This window comes from Scyliorhinus torazame, chromosome 11 (genome assembly GCF_047496885.1).
Source record: "Scyliorhinus torazame isolate Kashiwa2021f chromosome 11, sScyTor2.1, whole genome shotgun sequence".
Classification (NCBI taxonomy): domain Eukaryota; kingdom Metazoa; phylum Chordata; class Chondrichthyes; order Carcharhiniformes; family Scyliorhinidae; genus Scyliorhinus; species Scyliorhinus torazame.
The window spans coordinates 220,348,855-220,371,653 of NC_092717.1; the positions used below are offsets into that span (position 1 = coordinate 220,348,855).

Genomic DNA, 22,799 nt, shown 5'->3' on the forward strand with positions numbered 1-22,799 from the left:
CATGGTGGCACAGCAGATATCACTGCTGTCTCACAGTGCCAGGGGCAGCACGGTGGCACAGCGGATAGCACTGTTATCTCACAGTGCCAGGGGCAGCACGGTGGCACAGTGGATAGCACTGCTGTCTCACAGTGCCAGGGGCAGCACGGTGGCACAGCGGGATTGCACTGCTGTCTCACAGTGCCAGGGGCAGCACGGTGGCACAGCGGATAGCACTGTTATCTCACAGTGCCAGGGGCAGCACGGTGGCACAGTGGATAGCACTGCTGTCTCACAGTGCCAGGGGCAGCATGGTGGCACAGCGGATAGCACTGCTGTCTCACAGTGCTAGGGGCAGCACGGTGGCACAGCAGGATGGCACTGCTGTCTCACAGTGCCAGGGGCAGCACGGTGGCACAGCGGAGAGCACTGCTGCCTCACAGTGCCAGGTGCAGCATGGTGGCACAGCGGATAGCACTGCTGTCTCACAGTGCCAGGGGCAGCATGGTGGCACAGCGGATAGCACTGCTGTCTCACAGTGCCAGGGGCAGCACGGTGGCACAGCGGGATGGCACTGCTGTCTCACAGTGCCAGGGGCAGCACAGTGGCACAGCGGATAGCACTGCTGTCTCACAGTGCCAGGGGCAGCACAGTGGCACAGCGGATAGCACTGCTGTCTCACAGTGCCAGGGGCAGCATGGTGGCACAGCGGATAGCACTGCTGTCTCACAGTGCCAGGGGCAGCACAGTGGCACAGCGGATAGCACTGCTGTCTCACAGTGCCAGGGGCAGCATGGTGGCACAGCGGATAGCACTGCTGTCTCACAGTGCCAGGGGCAGCACGGTGGCACTGTGGATAACACTGCTGTCTCACAGTGCCAGGGGCAGCACAGTGGCACAGCGGATAGCACTGCTGTCTCACAGTGCCAGGGGCAGCACAGTGGCACAGCGGATAGCACTGCTGTCTCACAGTGCCAGGGGCAGCATGGTGGCACAGCGGATAGCACTGCTGTCTCACAGTGCCAGGTGCAGCACAGTGGCACAGCGGATAGCACTGCTGTCTCACAGTGCCAGGGGCAGCATGGTGGCACAGCGGATAGCACTGCTGTCTCACAGTGCCAGGGGCAGCACGGTGGCAGAGCGGATGGCACTGCTGCCTCACAGTGCCAGGGGCAGCACGGTGGCACAGTTGATAGCACTGCTGTCTCACAGTGCCAGGGGCCGTACGGTGCCAGAGTGGATAGCACTGCTGTCTCACAGTGCCAGGGGCAGCACGGTGGCAGAGCGGATAGCACAGCTGTCTCACAGTGCCAGGTGCAGCACGGTGGCACAGTGGATAGCACTGCTGTCCCACAGTGCCAGGGGCAGCACGGTGGCAGAGCGGATAGCACAGCTGTCTCACAGTGCCAGGGGCAGCACGTTGGCACAGTTGATAGCACTGCTGTCTCACAGTGCTAGGGGCAGCACGGTGGCACTGTGGATAGCACTGCTGTCTCACAGTGCCAGGGGCAGCATGGTGGCACAGCGGATGGCACTGCTGTCTCACAGTGCCAGGAGCAGCATGGTGGCACAGCGGAGAGCACTGCTGTCTCACAGTGCCAGGGTCAGCACGGTGGCAGAGCGGATAGCACTGCTGTCTCACAGTGCCAGGGGCAGCACGGTGGCACAGCGGATAGCACTGCTGTCTCACAGTGCCAGGGGCAGCACGGTGGCACTGTGGATGGCACTGCTGTCTCACAGTGCCAGGAGCAGCATGGTGGCACAGCGGATAGCACTGCTGTCTCACAGTGCCAGGAGCAGCATGGTGGCACAGCGGATAGCACTGCTGTCTCACAGCGCCATGGGCCATACGGTGCCACAGTGGATAGCACTGCTGTCTCACAGTGCCAGGGGCAGCACGGTGGCACAGTGGATAGCACTGCTGTCTCACAGTGCTAGGGGCAGCATGGTGGCACAGTGGATAGCACTGCTGTCTCACAGTGCTAGGGGCAGCATGGTGGCACAGTGGATAGCACTGCTGTCTCACAGTGCTAGGGGCAGCACGGTGGCACTGTGGATAGCACTGCTGTTTCACAGTGCCAGGGGCAGCACGGTGGCACAGCGGATGGCACTGCTGTCTCACAGTGCCATGGGCAGCATGGTGGCACAGCGGATAGCACTGCTGTCTCACAGTGCCAGGGGCAGCACGGTGGCACAGTGGATAGCACTGCTGTCTCACAGTGCTAGGGGCAGCATGGTGGCACAGTGGATAGCACTGCTGTCTCACAGTGCTAGGGGCAGCACGGTGGCACTGTGGATAGCACTGCTGTTTCACAGTGCCAGGGGCAGCACGGTGGCACAGCGGATGGCACTGCTGTCTCACAGTGCCATGGGCAGCATGGTGGCACAGCGGATAGCACTGCTGTCTCACAGTGCCAGGGGCAGCACGCTGGCACTGTGGATGGCACTGCTGTCTCACAGTGCCAGGAGCAGCATGGTGGCACAGTGGATGGCACTGCTGTCTCACAGTGCCAGGGGCAGCACGGTGGCACAGCGGATAGCACTGCTGTCTCACAGTGCCAGGGGCAGCACGGTGGCACAGCGGATAGCACTGCTGTCTCACAGTGCCAGGGGCAGCACGGTGGCACTGTGGATAGCACTGCTGTCTCACAGTGCCAGGGGCAGCACGGTGGCACAGCGGGATGGCACTGCTGTCCCACAGTGCCTGGGGCAGCACGGTGGTACAGCGGATAGCACTGCTGTCTCACAGTGCTAGGGGCAGCACGGTGGCACAGCGGATAGCACTGCTGTCTCACAGTGCCAGGGGCAGCACAGTGGCACAGCGGATAGCACTGCTGTCTCACAGTGCCAGGGGCAGCATGGTGGCACAGCGGATGGCACTGCTGTCTCACAGTGCCAGGGGCAGCACAGTGGCACAGCGGATAGCACAGCTGTCTCACAGTGCCAGGGGCAGCACGGTGGCACAGCGGATAGCACTGCTGTCTCACAGTGCCAGGGGCAGCACAGTGGCACAGCGGATAGCACAGCTGTCTCACAGTGCCAGGGGCAGCACGGTGGCACTGTGGATAGCACTGCTGTCTCACAGTGCCAGGGGCAGCACGGTGGCACAGCGGATAGCACTGCTGTCTCACAGTGCTAGGGGCAGCACGGTGGCACAGCGGATAGCACTGCTGTCTCACAGTGCCAGGGGCAGCACAGTGGCACAGCGGATAGCACAGCTGTCTCACAGTGCCAGGGGCAGCACGTTGGCACAGTGGATAGCACTGCTGTCTCACAGTGCCAGGGGCAGCACGGTGGCACTGTGGATAGCACTGCTGTCTCACAGTGCTAGGGGCAGCACGGTGGCACAGCGGATAGCACTGCTGTCTCACAGTGCCAGGGGCAGCACAGTGGCACAGCGGATAGCACAGCTGTCTCACAGTGCCAGGGGCAGCACGTTGGCACAGTGGATAGCACTGCTGTCTCACAGTGCCAGGGGCAGCACGTTGGCACAGTGGATGGCACTGCTGTCTCACAGTGCTAGGGGCAGCACGGTGGCACTGTGGATAGCACTGCTGTCTCACAGTGCCAGGGGCAGCACGGTGGCACTGTGGATAGCACTGCTGTCTCACAGTGCCAGGGGCAGCACGGTGGCACTGTGGATAGCACTGCTGTCTCACAGTGCTAGGGGCAGCACGGTGGCACAGCGGATAGCACTGCTGTCTCACAGTGCTAGGGGCAGCACGGTGGCACTGTGGATAGCACTGCTGTCTCACAGTGCCTTTCTTAAATATGGGGACCAAAGGCTGCATACTGTACTCTCGCCAAATCCCCATACAATTGTAGCAACAGTTCTTTATTCTTGTACCCTTGCAATAAAGACGAGCATCTCACTTGCTTTCCCAATTGCTTCTGTATCTACATGCTAACTTCTCGTGTTCTTTCCAAGAGTCCATCCAAGTCTCTCTGAACAAATTCATAGCATGTTCTCGAGTACCATGGACTCATAAATCAACTTAATTTCCGCAGTATTGTATGAAGTTTGGATGCGCTATAATGTACTGCATTTCCCATCTTGTTAAAAATACACTTAACAGACTTCCGGTTGCGGCTATGCGGAGCTAAGCCGCACATTCGGAGGCTCCCGCGAAAACGGACTTTTGGGATCTTTTGAGGAGCCCCAACGGCAATTTTTTTGACAGCCTCTAGTGTGGGAAGGTGAGCAAGGTCCCCCCTCCATAGTATATGGATTGGACCAGGAGTGGAGCGGTCAAAAATGTGTCTTTGGAGCAGCGAAAGGTGCGAGGGAGAAAAAACAAGATGGCGGCGGGAATAGATCAAGCGGCATGAGGGCCGGAGCAGCAGGAGTTTCTCAGGCGCTGCTTTGAGGAGCTGAAGAAAGAGGTGCTGGCGCCCATGCTGACGGTGATCGAGGGGTTAGTGGAGACACAGAAGGCCCAAGGGGCGGCGATCCGGGCGGTGCGGGAGTAAATCGCGGAGAATGAGGACGAGATCTTGGGCCTGGTGGTGAAGGTGGAGGCGCACGAGGCGTTGCACAAGAGGTGGGCGGAAAGATTCGAGGACCTGGAGAACAGGTCGAGGAGGAAGAATCTTTGGATTCTGGGTCTCCCTGAAGGGGTGCAGGGGGCCGATGCTGGAGCACATGTGAGCACGATGCTCAATTCGCTGATGGGAACGGGGGCCTTTCCGCATCCCCTGGAGCTGGATGGGGCTCATTGGGTCCTGGCGAGGAGACCCAAGGCCAACGAGCCGCCATGGACGGTGGTGGTGAGGTTTCACCGTCTCGTGGATAGAAAGTGTGTTTTGAGATGGGCCAAGGAGCAGAGCAGCAGGTGGGAGAATGCGGAGATCCGAATCTACCAGGACTGGAGCGCGGAGGTGGCAAAGAAGAGAGCTGGGTTTAATCGGGCCAAGGCAGTGCTCCATCGGAAAGGGGTGAGATTCGGAATGCTGCAGCCAGCGCGATTGTGGGTCACGTTTCAGGATCGACACCACTACTTCGAAACGCCTGAAGAGGCTTGGACCTTTATAGAAACTGAAAAGTTGGACTCAAACTGAGGGTCTGTGGTTGTGGGGGGGGATGTCAGATGTATACAGGGTTTTAACTATGCGTAGGGAATGTTCCACGGGTTGGGCGATGGATGGGGAAGAGATCTGATGGGGAGATTGTGAGCGAATGTGGGCGTTGGTGCTGGAGGGAGGGGAGGCCCGGGGATGGGGGAATTGGGATAAGGCCGCAAAAGGAGCTGCGCCAGAGGGGGCGGGGCCGGCTTAGGAAAGCGCGGGCTTTTTCCCGCGCTAGGGAAAGACGGAGGGGGGGTGGTGGAGGAGCGCTCACTGACTGCTGGGGAAGAGGGGGAGGGGGGATTCCCACATGGGGGGGTGGTCAATGGGATGGCGGGGGAAGCCGGAGTCAGCAGAAGTCAGCTGACTTACAGGAGTGTTATGGGGGGAGCAATAGAGCTAGACATGAGTCTAAGGGGGGGGGGGGGGGAGGGGGGGATATTGGGTTGCTGCTGCATTGGCCGATGGGGAACTGGAAACAGAAGAGGTGGTCGGGACGGGGGTCCCCAGCCTGGAGGACTGGAGGGTGTGGGAGGCGCGGGCACGGGACTGGCCCAGAAAAGATGGCTAGTCGGCGGGGGGGGGGGGGGGGGGGGGGGGGGAGAGCCCCCCAATCTGGCTGCTAACGTGGAATGTGAGGGGCCTGAATGAGCCGGTTAAGAGGGCCCGAGTGTTCGCGCACTTAAAGGAACTGAAGGCAGACGTGGTCATGCTTCAGAAGACACATTTGAAGGTGGCAGACCAGGTCAGGTTAAGAAAGGGATGGGTAGGACAGGTATTCCATTCGGGGCTGGATGCAAAGAACAGAGTGGTGGCAATGCTGGTGGGGAAGCGGGTGCCGTTTGAGGCCAAGAATATTGTAGTGGATACGCGATGGTGAGCGGTAGGCTACAGGGGGTGTGGGTGGTATTGGTGAATGTCTACGCCCCGAACTGGGATAATGCTGGATTTATGAAGCGCATTTTGGGGCGGATTCCGGATCTGGAGACAGGACTTCAAACGATGGGATGTGTTGCCACTCTTGCTAGCGGGCAGGGTACAGTCAATTAAAATTACTGTCCTCCCGAGGTTTCTTTTCGTGTTCCAGTGCCTTCCTATTAGGATTACCAAGTCCTTTTTTAAGGGGATAGGTAGGAGCATTATGGACTTTGTGTAGGCAAACAAGACCCCGAGGGTAAGGAGGGGGTTTCTGGAACGTAGTAGGGACAGGGAGGGCTGGCGCTGCCGAATCTGGAGGGCTATTATTGGGCAGCCAACGTAGCGATGATCCGTAAGTGGGTGATAGAGGGAGAGGGGGCAGCATGGAAGAGGTTGGAGATGGCGTCCTGTAAAGGAACGAGCCTGAGGGCGCTGGTGACAACACCGCTGCCGCTCTCGCCGACAAGGTACACCACGAGTCCGGTAGTGGCGGAAACGCTAAAAATCTGGGGGCAGTGGAGACGACATAGGGGTGAGATGGGAGCCTCGGTGTGGTCCCCGATCCGGGAGAACCACCGGTTCGTCCCAGGGAGGATGGATGGGGGTTTCGGAGCTGGCATCGGGCAGGGATCAGAAAGATGGGGGACCTGTTTATAGACGGGACGTTTGCGAGCCTCGGAGCGCTGCAGGAGAAGTTCAGGTTACCCCCGGGAAATGCGTTCAGGTATATGCAAGTGAGGGCGTTTGTGAGGCGGCAGGTGAGGGAATTCCCGTCGCTCCCGGCACAGCGGATCCAGGACAGGGTGATTTCGGGTGCATGGGTCGGAGAGAGCAAGGTTTCGGCGATATATCAGGAGATGAAAGAAGAGGGGGAGGCTTTGGTAGAGGAGCTGAAGGGCAAGTGGGAGGAGGAGCTGGGGGAGGAGATTGAAGAGGGTCTATGGGCGGATGCCCTGAGTAGGGTTAATTCCTCTTCCTCATGTGCCAGGCTCAGCCTGATACAGTTTAAGGTTGTTCACAGAGCGCATATGACGGGGGCGAGGCTGAGTAGGTTCTTTGGGATGGAGGACAGATGCGGGAGGTGCTCGGGAAGCCCGGCAAATCACGCCCACATGTTTTGGTCGTGCCCGGCACTGGAAGGGTTCTGGAGGGGTTTCACAAGGACAATGTCCAAGGTGGTTAAAGTCCAGGTCCAACCAAGTTGGGGGCTGGCATTATTTGGGGTGGCGGACGAGCCGGGAGTGCAGGAGGCGAAAGAGGCCGGCATTCTGGCCTTTGCATCCCTGGTAGCCCGGCGGAGGATCTTGCTATTATGGAAGGACACGAAGCCCCCCAGTGTGGAAGCCTGGATAAATGACATGGCAGGGTTCATTAAGCTGGAGAGGATAAAGTTCGCCTTGAGAGGGTCTGCGCAGGGGTTCTTCAGGCAGTGGCAACCGTTCCTAGACTATCTCGCGGAGCGTCAGAATGAGGTCGGTCAGCAGCAGCAGCAACCCAGGGAGAGGGGGAGGGTGGGGTGGGGGGGGGGGGGGGGGTGGTTTCTTTCATGGGGGGGGGGGGCATTTGGGTGGGTGGGGAGGTGTTTTTTTCCCGGTAGTATTTGTACAAACATAGGGGAGGGTTAATAAGTGCGGGAGAAACCCATTGTATAAATTCTGTACTATGTTTGCTTGATATGCTTATGTTTTGTTTTGCTCGTTTGTCTTTTTCTTTTCTGTTACGGGGGCGGTGGTTTAACTGGTTGAAAATTTTTGTTGGAAAATATTTGAATAAATATATATTTTTAAAAAAATACACTTAACTTTGTTCTTTTTCTTCCCAGCCAAATCTCCCCACTTCCGCCGGCTGCAGAATGTAGAAGTCAACGCTGGGCAGAACGCTACGTTCCAGTGTACGGCCAATGGACAGACAACGTTCTCGGATAAACTATGGCTACAGGTAAAAAAATGAATAATGTTGGAAACATCATGATGTGAAACGATTGTCCATTCCTGTATTTCTTTGGACTGGCTTACTGAACTCATACAGAGCCAGCAACGTATTTTCAATGTACCTCAGAAATAATGACTGCTGCCTTCGCTTTAACACAAATACACCCTGTTTTTAAAAAAGAAAATCCAATTAACCCCTCTCCTCTTCTGAAGACAGTGCATCAGAGGTGAGGCGAGAGGCAAGTGCGCTTGACATCAAGGCAGAATTTGGCATCAAAGAGCCTTAGTAAAGCGGCAGCCAAGGGGGAACACTCTCCATTGCTTTGAGTCATTTCTTGCACAAAGAAAGATGGTTATGGTGTTTACATCAGGCCCAAGACATTGCCAAAGGAGTTCCTCAGGTTAGTGTCCCAGGCCTAACCATCTTCAGCTGTTTCATCAATGGCCTTCCCTCTATCATAAGGTCAGAGGTGGAGGTGTTTTCTGATGATTGTTCAGTTCCACTTCTGGAGCGACATTCTCCGGAAACAGCGCGATGTCCGTCGACTGGCGCCCAAAACGGCGCAAATCAGACGGGCATCGCGCTGCCCCAAAGGTGCGGAATGCTCCGCATCTTTGGGGGTCGAGCCCCAACATTGAGGGGCTAGGCCGGCGCCGGACGGATTTCCGCCCCGCCAGCTGGCGGAAAAGGCCTTTGGTGCCCCGCCAGCTGGCGCGGAAATGACATCTCGGGCCGCGCATGCGCGGGAGCGTCAGCGGCCGCTGACAGTTTCCCACGCATGCGCAGTGGAGGGAGTCTCTTCCGCCTCCGCCATGGTGGAGACCGTGGCGGAGGCGGAAGGGAAAGAGTGCCCCCACGGCACAGGCCCGCCCGCGGATCGGTGGGCCCCGATCGCGGGCCAGGCCACCGTGGGGGCACCCCCCGGGGCCAGATCGCCCCAGGACCCCGGAGCCCGCCTGCGCCGCCTTGTCTCGCCAGTAAGGTAGGTGATTTAATTTACGCCGGCAGGACAGGCATTTTAGCGGCGGGACTTCGGCCCATCCGGGCCGGAGAATCGAGCGGGGGGGCCCACCAACCGGCGCGGCGCGATTCCCGCCCCTGCCGAATATCCGGTGCCGGAGACTTCGGTAACCGGCAGGGGCGGGATTCACGCCAGCCCCCGGCGATTCTCCGACCCGGCGGGGGGGTCGGAGAATTTCGCCCCTGATAATGAAGCAGACCGTGTCCACTTCATTATCTGATACCTCGATAACCTTCAGGCTTGCATTTCTAACATTTATGCCACATCAGTGTCAGGCAATGACCATCACCAACAAGAGACAAACTAACCTTGAGATTCAATGACAGAACTATTATTGAACCCCAGAAATAATATTCTGGGGGTAACCATTGACCTTCAGCTTAACAGCATCAGCCAGAAAATACTGTGGCTACATAACTCCTCCCATGAGTCCCCAATCTCCACCATCCATAAGGCACGAATCACAAGTCACTTTCTCACTTTCCTGATTGAGTGCAACTCCAACAACACTCACAAAGCTCAACACTATCCAGGACACAGCAGCCCGCTTGATCGACACCCCCTCCATCACCTCAAACCTTCACTCCCTCCAGCATACAGTGGCGCTAGTGTGTGTCATCTACAAGATGCACAGCAGCAATTCGCCAAGGCTCTTTGACAGATTGTTCCAGCGCTCCCACTCAGAAAAAAAACAAGAGCAAACAAGAGTTATTTGAAAGAGCAATATGATTAGTCCCAATCTCATGCACTTTCCAAATAGCGTTGAAAATGTTTTCCCCAATGTGGTATTATCAGGTATTGCAGTACCCGAGAGGCTGAAGACCATTGGTTAAACCTAGGAGTTTACCATTGGCTGTTTGGTATGTAGCTCCACCCTGACAGGCGGGGTATAAGAACCGGTGCCGTCCCAGCAGCCCTCATTCTGTACCGAAGCTGCTGGGGAACAGTTCTAGTCTATTAAAGCCTTCAGTTATGTTACTACCTCGTCGTTAATCGTAATTGATCGTGCATCACCCTTTAAGTATATATCCAATTCCATTTTGACAGTTACTACTAATCTGAATCTGTCGTTCGGGAACCGCTTCCCCTTAATCTGGGCCTGTCATCTGGAACAAACTGTGGACCTGCAAACGGAATTGCAGGCATCACCAGGTGGATCAGAAATCCCTCCTCTCTCCCCATCCCAATACCCAGAAACTGCAGGGAAGGACGCATTCTGACCGACCACCTGCCTGGGGCTCAGGAATTGGCTGATTAATAGATTCCCCTTCACCTTTCCTGTGCTGAGGGGGACAATCTCAGTTACGCCAGTTACATCGCATATCTGAAATCCCTCGTCCCAGGTACCATTCTGTTAAATGCCAATTCAGTGTGGATACTGAGTGGTGTGGCTGAAGAGTGTCCAGCCCTTGAGTCCCAGTGATAAATCAATGTTTTTAGGAGAGGAAGGGATAGAAGAAAACAAAGGACATCGATCAGTGGTGATTTTCATTTTACATTTAAAATTTCAAAATTCTCAGAAACTCCAGACATTCAGTGATTAAAGCATTTTAAAATATTTTGGATGACCAGAAAGTTTTGTAAAGTTGTCTTCCATTTTAAAACAGTGAACAGTTTTCGTCCACTTATCTAGGGAAAGATGTACTGGCATTGGAGGCAGTCCAGAAAAGGTTCACCAGGTTAATCCCTGGTGTGGAGGGATTGTCTTATGAGGAGATGTTGAGTAGGTTGGCCCTGTATTCATTGGAGTTTAGAAAAATGAGAGGCAACCTGATTGAGACATATAGGATTCTCAGAGGTCTCGACAGGGTAGATGCTGAGAGGTTGTTTCCTCTTGTGGGAGAGTCTAGGACCAGAGGACATAATCTCAGAATAAGGGGTCATCCATTTAAGATAGAGGTTTTGTTTTAAGATATTCTATTCCAAACATACACAATAGGCACTGTCTTCCCAAAAGGGAACAAAGTCCCCTAGTGAGCACATTTAGCCACATGTTTCCTGGAACTCGCAGGCTGGTTTAGCACAGGGCTAAATCGCTGACTTTTAAAGCAGACCAAGGCAGGCCAGCAGCACGGGTTCAATTCCCGTACCAGCCTCCCTGAACAGGCGCCGGAATGTGGCGACTAGGGGCTTTTCACAGTAACTTCATTGAAGCCTACTTGTGACAATAAGCGATTTTCATTTCATTTTTTCATTTTCATTTCATTTCATGACTATTCAACATGACTCACGGGGTCTGGGAAACCTCCCATATTGGGTTAGGGCTGGGCGGGAGGTCAGGAATTCCTTTGGGGGCCCCGGAGATGGCATCCCGATTTCTCGCTACAATGGGAAGATCCGGCGAGCAGAGCTGCCCGTTGTAAAAAACATTGAAAAAGTTTGCTGGCTGGATCTCCCCATTGTAGCGAGATATCGGGATGCCATTTTGAATTCCCACACTGTCTGATAGCCAGAAAACATGCCTTTCCAGGGGGGAACTTCTTCCCTTACACTTTCCGCTCTACTTTTCTGCCGAATCTACCAAAAAGACGGGTGAAAAATGCCAAAACCAACACCTTCGAGCCGGAGCCACCCTGTGTGCGACCACTTACTCCATGGCTGCCACTGGCTGTTCATTTAAGAAAGATGTGAGGAGGAATTTCTTCCCTCAGAGGGTAGTGAGTCTGTGGAATTCTTTACCGCAGAGAGCTGTAGAAGTTGGCTCGTTTAGTTTGTTCAAGGTTGAAATAGACAGGTTTTTAAACAGTAAGGGAATCCAGGGTTATGGGGATAAAGTTGGAAAGTGGAGTTGGGGATTATCACCCCAGACCATCACGATTTCATTCATTGGCGGAGCAGACTCGATGGACCGAATGGACTACCTCTGCTCCTACGTCGTAAGGTCTAACCAGTGGAAATGAAAAAGAGGCTTTTAAAACAGCCTCGCAACACTGGTGATTAAAGCACTGGAGCTGTTGTCACAGCCTCATTACATAACTACTGCACAACCAACCTGAAATCCTGCTGTGAAACAGGCTCCCAAGTGATTCTGCAAAAACACAAAGAGCAACAAGCATTAAAAGACAGTGAACGAACTGATGTTTAAAACTCGAGAAGCCTGTTGGTGGTAGCAACCATTTGCAAGGAAATGTCTTATCTATGTATCTCAACATAACCATTAGTTATGTCCTTTGGTTCTACGAACATTAATTGTTTATTATTTGCAAATAGATTCCTTTGAGTCTGTAATAACTCCACCAAAACTAGTCTTCCAGCACCAAACCCTTTTTTAAAATTAACAAAAATGGCCACGTGAAAAAACTCTGTCGTAGTTTCGTGATCGTAGCTTGCAAGGTCGTGGAGCCCATGCGGTGTATCTCCAACCATTTGGAGTGCGAAAATCTACCAGGATCAAAAACATGGAACTCATAAAAAACCCAGCAAGGTTCATGTGCACTCACACCCCCTGGCCTGCCCGCGCACTCCCATGGGTGTAGGGAAGCTGAAGGAGGGAATGTTTGATTCTCCTGGCACGAATCGCAGTGCTTCACCAAGTCCGTGATGTCTGAGTGAGGACTGGACGACCAGACGTAGCACCTGCCGAGCATTTTCATTTCAGATACCCCAAGGTGGCCATGATGTAGTTCCGTTAGTATCAGGCACCACCCTAGGTGAGGGCTAACTACCTGGGACGTCCAAAGAATTATGCATATATGCACCAACGATATAAGTAAAAAACGGGATGAGGTCTTACATGCTGAATTTAGGGAGTTAGGAGCTAAACTAAAAAGTAGGACCTCAAAGATAGTAATCTTGGGATTGTTACCTGTGCTACGTGCTAGTCAGATTAGGATAGATAGGATGAATGCATGGCTTGAGAGATGGTGCAGGAGGGAGGGGGTTCAGATTTTTGGGGACATTGGAACCGGTTCTGGAAAAGGCGGGACCATTACAAATCGGATGGTCTACACCTGGACAGGACTGGAACCAATGTCTGAGGGGGTTTGTTTGCTAGCGCTGTTGGGGAGGGGTTAAACGAATGTGGCAGGAGGATAGGAACCAATGCAGGCAGTCAGAGGGTAGTAAAGAGGGGATAGACACAAAAGCCAGTAAGGAGAAAAGTGGAAGGCAGAGAAACAGATTGAACTGCATTTATTTCAATGCAAGAGGCCTAACGGGCAAGGCAGATGAATTCAGGGCATGGATAGGTACATGGGACTGGGATATGATAGCTATTACTGAAACATGGCTAAAGAAGGGGCAGGACTGGCAGCTCAATGTTCCGGGGTACAGATGCTATAGGAAAGATAGACCAAGAGATAGGAGAGGAGGGGGAGTTGCGTTTTTGATTAGGGACAACATCACAGTAGTACAGAGAGAGGATATATCCAAGGGTTCGCCACTGAGTCTATATGGGTGGAACTAAAAAATAAGAAGGGTGAGATCACGTTCATAGGACTGTACTATGAGCCCCCAAATAGTCAGCGGGAAATCAAGAAGCAACTGTGTAAAGAGATTACAGATAGCTGCCGGAAAAATAGGCTGGTAATAGTAGGAGAATTTAACTTTCCCAACATTAACTGGGTCAGCCATAGCACTAGGGGTTTGGAAGGAGAGACATTTGTCGAGTGTATTCAGGAAGAATTCCTCATTCAATATGTGGATGGCCCGACTGGAGAGGGGGCAAAACCTGACCTCCTCTTGGAGAATAAGGAAGGGCAGGTGGCGGGAATGTTAGTAAGGGATCACTTTGGCACCAGTGACCATAATTCCATTAGTTTTAAGATAACTATGGAGAGTGATAGTTCTGGCTCAAAAATTTAAATTCTAAATTGGGGCAAGGCCAATTTCGATGGTATTAGATGGGAACTTTCAAAAGTTGAGTTGGGGAGTCTGTTTGCAGGCAAGGGGACAGCTGGTAAGTCTTTCAAATGGGTGTTAATTGGGGTTCAGGGTGAGCACATTCTTCTTAGAGCCAAGGGTAAGGCTGGTAGAAGTAGGAAACACTGGATGGCTCGGGATACTGAGGCCATGGTCAAAAGGAAGAAGGAGGCATATGCCATTCACAGGCAACTTCGATCAAGTGGATCCCTTGAAGAGTATAGGGCTTGTCGGAGTAGAGTTAAGAGAGAAATCAGGAGGGCCAAAAGGGGACATGAGATTGTCTTGGCAGATACGGCAAAGGAAAATCCAAAGAGCTTTTACAGATATAGAAAGGACAAAGAGTGGGGAGAGGGTAGGGCCTCTGAAGGATAAACAAGGTCCTCTATGTGCGGATCCACAAGGGATGGGAGAGGTCCTAAATAAATATTTCTCGTCAGTATTTACTGTTGAGAAAGGCATGAATGTTAGGGGAATTGGGGAAATAAAAAGTGATGTCTTGAGGAGTGCGAAGGAGGTGCTGGAGGCATAGAGGGACGTGGGCCAAATGTGGGCAAGTTGGACGAGGTTAGTGACAGAAACTGGGCCGCATGGACAAGCTGGGCCGAAGGGCCTGTTTCCATGCTGTAAACATCTGTGACTCAATGATACCATCCTCAACACTGAGTTCAACTTTCTTAGTCAGACAAGGTTTCATTTCTTCTGAGGGTTGTCCTCGGACTTTGTTGTTCAAGACCATGTGCTTCACTTTTGACAGCGTTGGATCCTTTTTGTGTCCAAGTCTTGATCTGCCTTGCAGACACTGGTAAAGCCTCTAAACAATTTATGGTCATTGCGTCCTCTTCCAATGCTGGCAAGGGGGCCGGGCTTGTGGGCAGCAGGAGGCGATTCAAGGCAAAGGCTTTAAGGAGGCCAGATTTGGGATAAACTTCCCATCATGATTTACTAATCCCAGGAAGGATTTCAACTCAGAATATGGATCCAATCACCACCTGTTGCTGGGCAGAACATGGCCTTGTGGCCAATTCATTGGCCATCAGCTAGCCAATCAAACTGAGTCCTACCCCATCTCTCGGATGCTGAAAAGTGTGTTTTTTTCAGTCCAAAGACAAGCAGGGTGTTCTTTGTTGTAACATTTCAATTCCTCATTCTCTGTTTCTTGACTAAAAGATACATGTCCATTAAGCCTCCATTTTTCAAAATGATAATAGCAAACATAAAGAAAAGGGAAATAAGGGAATCATTAGGAAGGACCCTTACAGTATACCTGCATGGACCTGTGCTTGGTTTCTTTCCTGAATAGCATGTGTATTGCCTATTCCAATAGATTTGCCTTGGTTGTGCCCTTTTATAGTGCCGACAATAGCCCATCATCTGCAATCTTCCGGAGCAGCTTCATTAGCATCTTTCGGACTGTCATCATATTTCCTTGACTGTCGGGGGACATAGAATCATAGACTCCACAGTGCAGAAGGAGGCCATACGGCCCATCGAGTCCCCACCAGCCCCCGGACAGAGCACCCCATTCAAGCCCACGCCTCCACCCCATCCCCGTAACCCAGCCATCCCACCCAATCCTTTTGGACACTAAGGACAATTTATCATGGCCAAAAAACCTAACCTGCACATCTTTGGACTGTGGGAGGAAACCGGAACACCTGGAGGAAACCAACGCAGACACGGGGAGAACATGCAGACTCCGCACAGACAGTGACCCAAGCCGGCAATCGAACCTGGGGCACTGGAGCTGTGAAGCAACTGTGCTAACCACTGTGCTACCATGCCGCCCAACTCGTAATATGAGCTGAGCTCTGGTTTTGTAATGGATTATTTAATCAGGTGCCTTCAGTTGAGGAATTATCACTTATAGATGGGGTCCCTGTACCCCTAACCAAAGGACAGTGCTGTCTGATTCCCCTTGTAGCTGCTGAGCCTCTTTCTCTGAATTTTCCAGTGGTCGAGCTATTTCAACAGCTTCCTTTAAGTCCAGATTGGATTCTGCCAATAAGCTTTTATGAGTTGTCACCTTGTTCATTCCACACACTAATCTGTCTCACAACATTTCTGTCAGGGATAGTCCGAAATCACAATGTTCTTCCAGTTAATTTTTATTCATTTTTTTATTGGGATGTGGGGCATGCTGGCTAGGCCAGCATTCATTGCCCATCCATAATTGCCCTTGAGAAGGTGGTGGCGAGCTGCCTTCTTGAACCGCTGCAGTCCATGTAGTGTAGATGCACCCACAGTACTATGAGGGAGTTCCAGGATTCTGACCCAGCGACAGTGAAGGAACGGTGATATATCTCCAAGTCAGGATGGTGAGTGACTTGGACGGGAACTTTCAGGTGACTGGGTTCCCAGGTATCTGCTGCTCTTGTCCTTCTAAGTGTTAGTGGTCATGGGTTTTGAAGGTGCTGCCTAAGGAGACTTGGTGAGTTCCTGCAGTGCATCTTGTAGTGCACACTGCTGCCACTATGCGTCAGTGATGGAGGGAGTGAATGTTTGTGGAATGGGTGCCAATCAAATGGGCTGCTATTTCCTGGATGGTGTTGAGCTTCTTGAGTGTTGTTGGAATTGCACTCATCCAGGCAAGTGGGGAATGTTCCATCACACTTGTGCCATGTAGATGATGGGGAGTCAGGTGAGTTATTCACCACAGGATTTACAGCCCCTGACCTTCTCTTGTTGCCACAGTATTTATATGGCTACTCTAGTTCAGTTTCTGGTCAATGGTAACCCCCAGGATGTTGATAGTGGGGATTCAGCAATGGTAATGCCATTGAATGTCAAAGGGCGATGGTTGGATTCTCTCTTATTGAAGAAGGTCATTGCCTGCCACTTGTGTGGTCAGAATGTGACTTGTCACTTGTCAGCCCAAGTCTGGATATAGTCCACATCTTGCTGCATTTGGACACGGACTGCTTCATTATCTGAGGAGTCAGGAATGCTGAACATTGTGCAGTCATCTGCAAACATCCCCACATTTGACTTTATGTTGGAAGGAAGGTCATTGATGAAGCAGCTGAAGATGGTTGGGACTAGGACACCAGCCTAAGGAACTCCTGCAGAGGTGTCCTGGAGCTGAGATAATTGACCTCCAACCATCTTCCTTTGTGCCGGGTGTGACTCCAACAAGTGGAGAGTTTTCCCCCTGATTCCCGCTGAATCTAGTTTTGCTAGGGCTCCTTGATGCCAAACTCAGTCAAATGCTGATTTGATGTCAGGGGCAGTCACTCTCGCCTGACCTCTGGAGTTCAGCTCCTTTGCCCCTGTTTGAACCAAGTCTGTAATGAGGTCAGGAGCTGAGTGACCCTGGTGCAAAGCAAACTGAGCGTCAATGAGCAGATTATTGCTGAGTAAATGCCGCTTAATAGCACTGTTGATGACCCCTTCCATCACTTTATTGATGATGGAGAGAAGACTGATAGGGCGGTAATTGGCTGGGTTGGATTAGACATAGACATAGAATTTACACTGCAGAAGGAGGCCATTTGGCCCATCGAGTCTACACCGGAAAGACCAACCTACCGAAGCCCACACCTCATTCTTAACTCCACAACCCAGTAACCCCACCTAACCTTTTTGAACATTATGGGCAATTTAGTACGGCCAATCCACCTAACCTGCACATCTTTGGACTGTGGGAGGAAACCGGAGCACCCGGAGGAAACCCAAGCATTCACGGGGAGAACGTGCAGACTCCGCACAGAGAGTGACCCAAGTCGGGAATCGAACCTGGGACCCTGGAGCTGAAGCCATTGTGCTAATCACTATGCTACCGTGCTGCTCATAAGATTGATCCTGCTTTTTGTGGACAGGACACACCTGCGCAATTTTCCACATTGATGAATAGATGCCAGTGTTGTAGCTGTACTGGAGCCTCTTGACCACGATGTGCGGCACGTTCTGGAGTACACATCGACAATACTATTGCCGGAATATTGTCAGGGCCCACAGCTGTTGCAGTTTCCACAATCTGGTAAAAATAAATCAGTGACGGTTCCCTTGGGGTTCTTGCTGACGTGCTATAGCAGTATTTCTGGAGAATGATAGAGGTCTTCAGATCATATTGGTTTTCCACCAGGTTTACCAGCTCGTCAAATGTTTTTGAGTCAGGCATCTGGTAGGTCAGGCATTTCCGCATCACACTGAATGCTGGGGCCCTGTACGCTGTCAGCAGGATTACTTTCTGCTTCTAATCTCCCACAATTTTATTAGCCTGGAAGAAGTAATGCATGCGCTCTGTGAACTGGGCCCAGGCTTCTCTGCTAACGCCTTAGGGTTCGTGTTTTCTGAAGAGAGGCATTTTTTCCTCACTGAAGAGGCTGCTTGTTTTTGACTCTAAAGATTGCTCGGGAAAAAAACTTATTTGCTCCTTGTTGTCAATGTGATAACTTCATAACTTCACCAAGGTCGGCCTTCTAGTTCCAAACCATTTTATTAAAACAACAAAAAAGTCCGGGGGCCGAGGCGGGGGAGGAGAAGCCGATGTTTTGGCCTTCTCCTCCCTGGTTGCCCGGAGACGGATTTTGCTGGGATGGAGGGACTCGGAGCCTCCAAAGTCAGGAGTGTGGGTCAGCGACATGGCGGGGTTTCTCGGGCTGGAAAAGATTAAGTTCACCTTGAGAGGATCAATTCAGGGGTTCACTCGGAGGTGGCAGCCGTTCATCGACTTTTCAAAAGAAATCTGAACGTCAGTGGAAAGAGTGGGAGGGGGGAGGGGGGGGGGAGAAAAATGAGAGGCATGGCAGTGTAAAATAAGAGACAGGGAATCTTAATTTATGGGTAGTTAGGAGCTAGGGCGGGGGGGGGGGGTAGTTGGTTATGTTATTGTAATATTGTTGCGTGTGTCGGGCCGCCAGGCTGTTCAGAATGTTAATTTGTTGAACCGTGAAAATTACAAATGCTTCAATAAAATGTTTTCTGAAAGAAAAATAGCAAAAAAAGGCCGGTGTCGCAGCTTACAGCACGCAGGTCCAAGCCAAGGGACCTACGGGAGATCGGCCTGGGTCGGAGCAGCGGGTTTTATGATCCTGTTGTACATTTCCTATTGGGTGATCTACCATCCACTTCAGCTCACAGGGAGATCTATTGAGGATCCTCCGTGTCCTTTGTGGCCATCACAACAGAGTCCCAGGGTTGAATCTTCTGCTCTTGCTGGTAGCAAGTTTGGAGGTGGGGAGGACATTAAATGAGGAAGGATGGTGATGTACCTGAACCCTGCCACACGCCCGCTTCCATCAGATTTAAGTTGTCGGCAGGAAGGCCCATGTTTGATCTTCCCACCCTGCTGCCAACTGAGGCCATTAAGAGGCCAATTAATGACCACATAAGGTTTTGATCCCTCCACCGCTGGTATTAATCGAGCTCCAGATAGGCCTGTCGCCAGACTGTGTGAATGGCAGCTAAAACCGTGTGGCCAGCTTGTTAGTTCCTGGGGTGGGGGGGGTTAAATCATAGGCCTCACACTAACTTAGTCGCTGATCAAAGGATTTGACACGGGGAAGGGGGGGTGTCTGCTGAAAGTCTCTCCCTCGCCCTCGCTGCTGACCACCGCCCCTGCCCATGGCCTCCTGCACCCCTCTGCACACAAACCCGCCCTCGTGAAACCCCTCCCAGCTGGCAGCTCTCAGGAGGTGAGACTTCCACCTCTGGGGTCACGATTCCAGGCAAAGGCCCGCTGGTGGCCTTGCCACTGCCTGATTGGCTCATGGTTCGGTGGGCCTTCCCGAAAAGAGGCAGTGGGGGTCTTTTGTCGACACACCAGCCGGCAGGCACATCCTCTGACTCCAGGACAACATTCTGCCCCTAAAGTAAATACCCGCTATGCAGTTACTAAACTCTGTCGTTTCGGTTCCAATTCATTTATGTTAACGGTCTGTTTTAGCTTTCACCATCTACATGTAGATGTTTCAGATCTGATACCGGGGTAGATGTTTGATTTGTCTCAGTTTCTGTGAGTTAGGGAGGGAATTAAAACGAGGGACTATTTCTGATCACTGACCCTCTGCACCTTTTCAAAACAAAAAACCTTGCGTTTATATATCAAATTTCACAACCTCAGGATATCGCAAAGTGCTTCATGGCCCATGAAGGACTTTTGAAGAGTAATCGCTATTACAATGTAGAAAATGTGGCAGCCGAATTGCACATTGCACAGTCCCACAAACATTAATGAGACCTCGAGTCGAGGCCTGCTCTTTTACGTGATGTTGGCTGAGGGCTAAGTAGTAGCCACAGCACCGTGTCGAGAAACTTCCTCTCCTGCATTTTGTGTTGTGCTATCTTTCACATTCGCCTGGAAGGACTGGCGAATAAGTAATTAATAGGAGCTGGAGTAGGTCCCTCAAGTTTGCTCCTCCACCATTTAATAAAATCATGGCTGATCTTTGAAGCTCAACTGCACTTCCCTAGATTTCCTTAAATCTATTGATCATTGTCTTGAATGTACTGAACAAGCGAACATCCACAGCTACCAATTTCAAAGATTTACAGTCTGTTTGGTGAATAAATTGCCTCTCACCTCAGTCCGAAATGGCTATCCCCCTATGCTGAGGATTTAATTTCTGGTTTTGGACTCACTAGCCTAGGGAACAGTGTCTCAGCTGTCCAGGATCTGATATGTTCCACTAAGATCACCTCTCACTCTTTTAAACTCCAAAGATATAGGCCCATTTTTCTCAACACTTGGTCTGCGACCTCACTCTAAAGAGGGTGCAGTATCCTGACAGACGGGAGACCACCAAATTGATTAATTGTGTAATGGTTTATTAAAGTAGTAACTAGATACAGAAAGTGAGATAAAAGGCTGCCATATTCCAAGACTCCAAACTCCTAAGTAACTGGGAAAACCGTGCTCGACCCCCAGAGTTTGCGTGCTCCGGCCCGATTGGCCGATCAAGTCACATGACACTCTTGCCAGCTTAAAGTGGCACGCAACCACAGACCGCAGCTCAGACAATGCAGCACCCCGTTGGTACTCTGCTGAAGTGCCACCTTAGGTTTGTGCTCATGTCCTGGGAGTGGAACCTAAACCCACAACCTTCCAATTCAGAGTCTTAGCAACTGAATTACATCCGCGAGTATCTTTGGGCAGGATCACGTTCATTTGTGATGCTTTCACAGACATGCACCCTCACAACACCTGTAAGGAATGGAGAGGCACGAGAGGGCATGCAAGGGCAAACATATAATTACCAGTGTCTTCTCTTCTGTGGCAGCTGTGAGCTGCGAACAATTCCCAGTGGACAGTGCTTCATGAATATCTTTATTTTTTTCTTGTCATTTCTCTCCCTGCTCTTGTTAGGAAGCTCTTTACATGGGTATGATCACATGCACACCTTTGTTACTTCGACCAAGCACCTATTAGTCATCCGTGAACCTTGATAATTTGGGTCACCAGCCAACCCGAGCACAGAATGGCAGAGTTGAACCCTGATTGCCTCCCTCGCTGTCGACACACACTCACTCACAGCATGGCTTCTGTGGAGACTTGGCTGATAAGATCAGGCCTAACCTTCAGGCAGTGAGCGAAAAAATAATATAACTCGCCTGTGACCGAGCAATTAACCCAGCACAGACTGTGGATTAAAATTGGCATCTTTCTGGTGTGTATGGCACGGGGCGGTGTACTGTGAACAATCGTTCAAGCATTTGTTGTGTGGTTGGAACGTCATGCACAGTGGGTACCAGCATAACTAATGTGCCTTTTCAGTCTGTGAGGCTTCAAACTGGGAGGCACCAACTCAGAAACTGTGCCCCTCCAACGATGGTTTTTACAGCAGATTTTCTGTAGCATGGCAATGCTTGGCCAGAGATTTCCCAGTAGACAGTTTCTACATCTTAAAGGAGATGAACTCAATGAATGGGGGGCAATTGAAACATACACTGTGGGTTGAGAAACCCACGGTGTTGGGTGGAATGTTAGTTTTACAGAACACCCATTATTATTCTCCATCGAAGCTCAGGGCAAAACCTGCGCTTCCCATTTTCAATCATTTGCAATGAGTAGGTTATGATTGCTCCTTAATGTCTCACCATTCCAGCTCTTTAGTCAGCCACCCCGTTCCTGGCAAAGATTGTGTTATTCTCTTGTTTGCGATTGCATGGTTAACCCGTGGTCTGTGTGCGTCCTCCCTTTACGTGTAAATTTACACTGCTGCCCTTCGCCCTAGCGACGCAGTGGAAGGGACACGCCCATGAAGGAGACGAAGGTGTTGAACTACCGTCGATTCGTAGCAACCTTCAACGTGGCTAACACCGTTCGGAGTGACACCGACCACTATCGCTGCGTGATTGAGTCAGAGGGAGGTGCCGGAGTGTCCAACTATGCAGAGTTAATTGTGAAAGGTGAGTCTGCATGTCTCTTTTCCTCTTCCGCCAGAGTTTCCTGCACCTCTCATCAGGTAAGAAAGATCTGCTTGAGATTGGAAATTCGAAAGAAGCCACTTCAAATATTGGTGCTGTGCCTGTTTATTCCTATGTCATGGCATGAAATGGAGAAGGCACAAATGTGTTGTGCGCGTTTGATGTAGGAATAGCATTGCAGGTGAAAGGTCCCGAGTGCCACGTCGCTAGCTGGGCCAGAGGTCCTGAAACTATCTTGAAGCTGAGCAACATCAAATGGATCAGCTATATTTCTGGTGTGATTCAGCAGCAGAGAGGTGCCCTCGGTGTGAGGCGTCCACCAGATGTGCCACATGGACACATCACTGACACAGTCCCAGCACCACACTTGAGTGGCCGTGAATAGAGTGAAACTGCTGGAGGGAGCAAGAGATAGAAATGGAGAGAGGTAGAGAAACAGAGATTTGGGGCATGATTTAACAGGACAAAAGCAGAGTCCGTTTTGGGCGTATTTAGTGGGGTGTTTCTTGGCGCATGCAGCACTGAGAATGACCCCATTACCAAACGGGACCCTTAGCTTTTTTGGCTTGGGTGAGGAATGCCCCACTAAGGCCGCACATGTCTCATTTCCTGCACTGATGACCTCAACACGCCAGCTTAGGAAGACGACTCGTGGATC

The 22,799-nt window shown here is 51.7% G+C and overlaps 1 protein-coding gene across 7 annotated transcripts in view; it reads left to right on the forward strand.

The window, feature by feature from the left end:
* The window catches only part of LOC140385802 (receptor-type tyrosine-protein phosphatase mu-like), an 897,711-nt gene that overhangs the window by 237,701 nt on the left and 637,211 nt on the right, over positions 1 to 22,799 (forward strand). For all 7 annotated transcript variants that reach the window (XM_072468340.1, XM_072468341.1, XM_072468342.1 and 4 more), the window contains exons 4-5: positions 7,784 to 7,899; positions 21,949 to 22,123. In XM_072468340.1, coding sequence (XP_072324441.1) covers positions 7,784 to 7,899; positions 21,949 to 22,123 — 291 coding nt within the window. The remainder of the gene's footprint in view (positions 1 to 7,783; positions 7,900 to 21,948; positions 22,124 to 22,799) is intronic.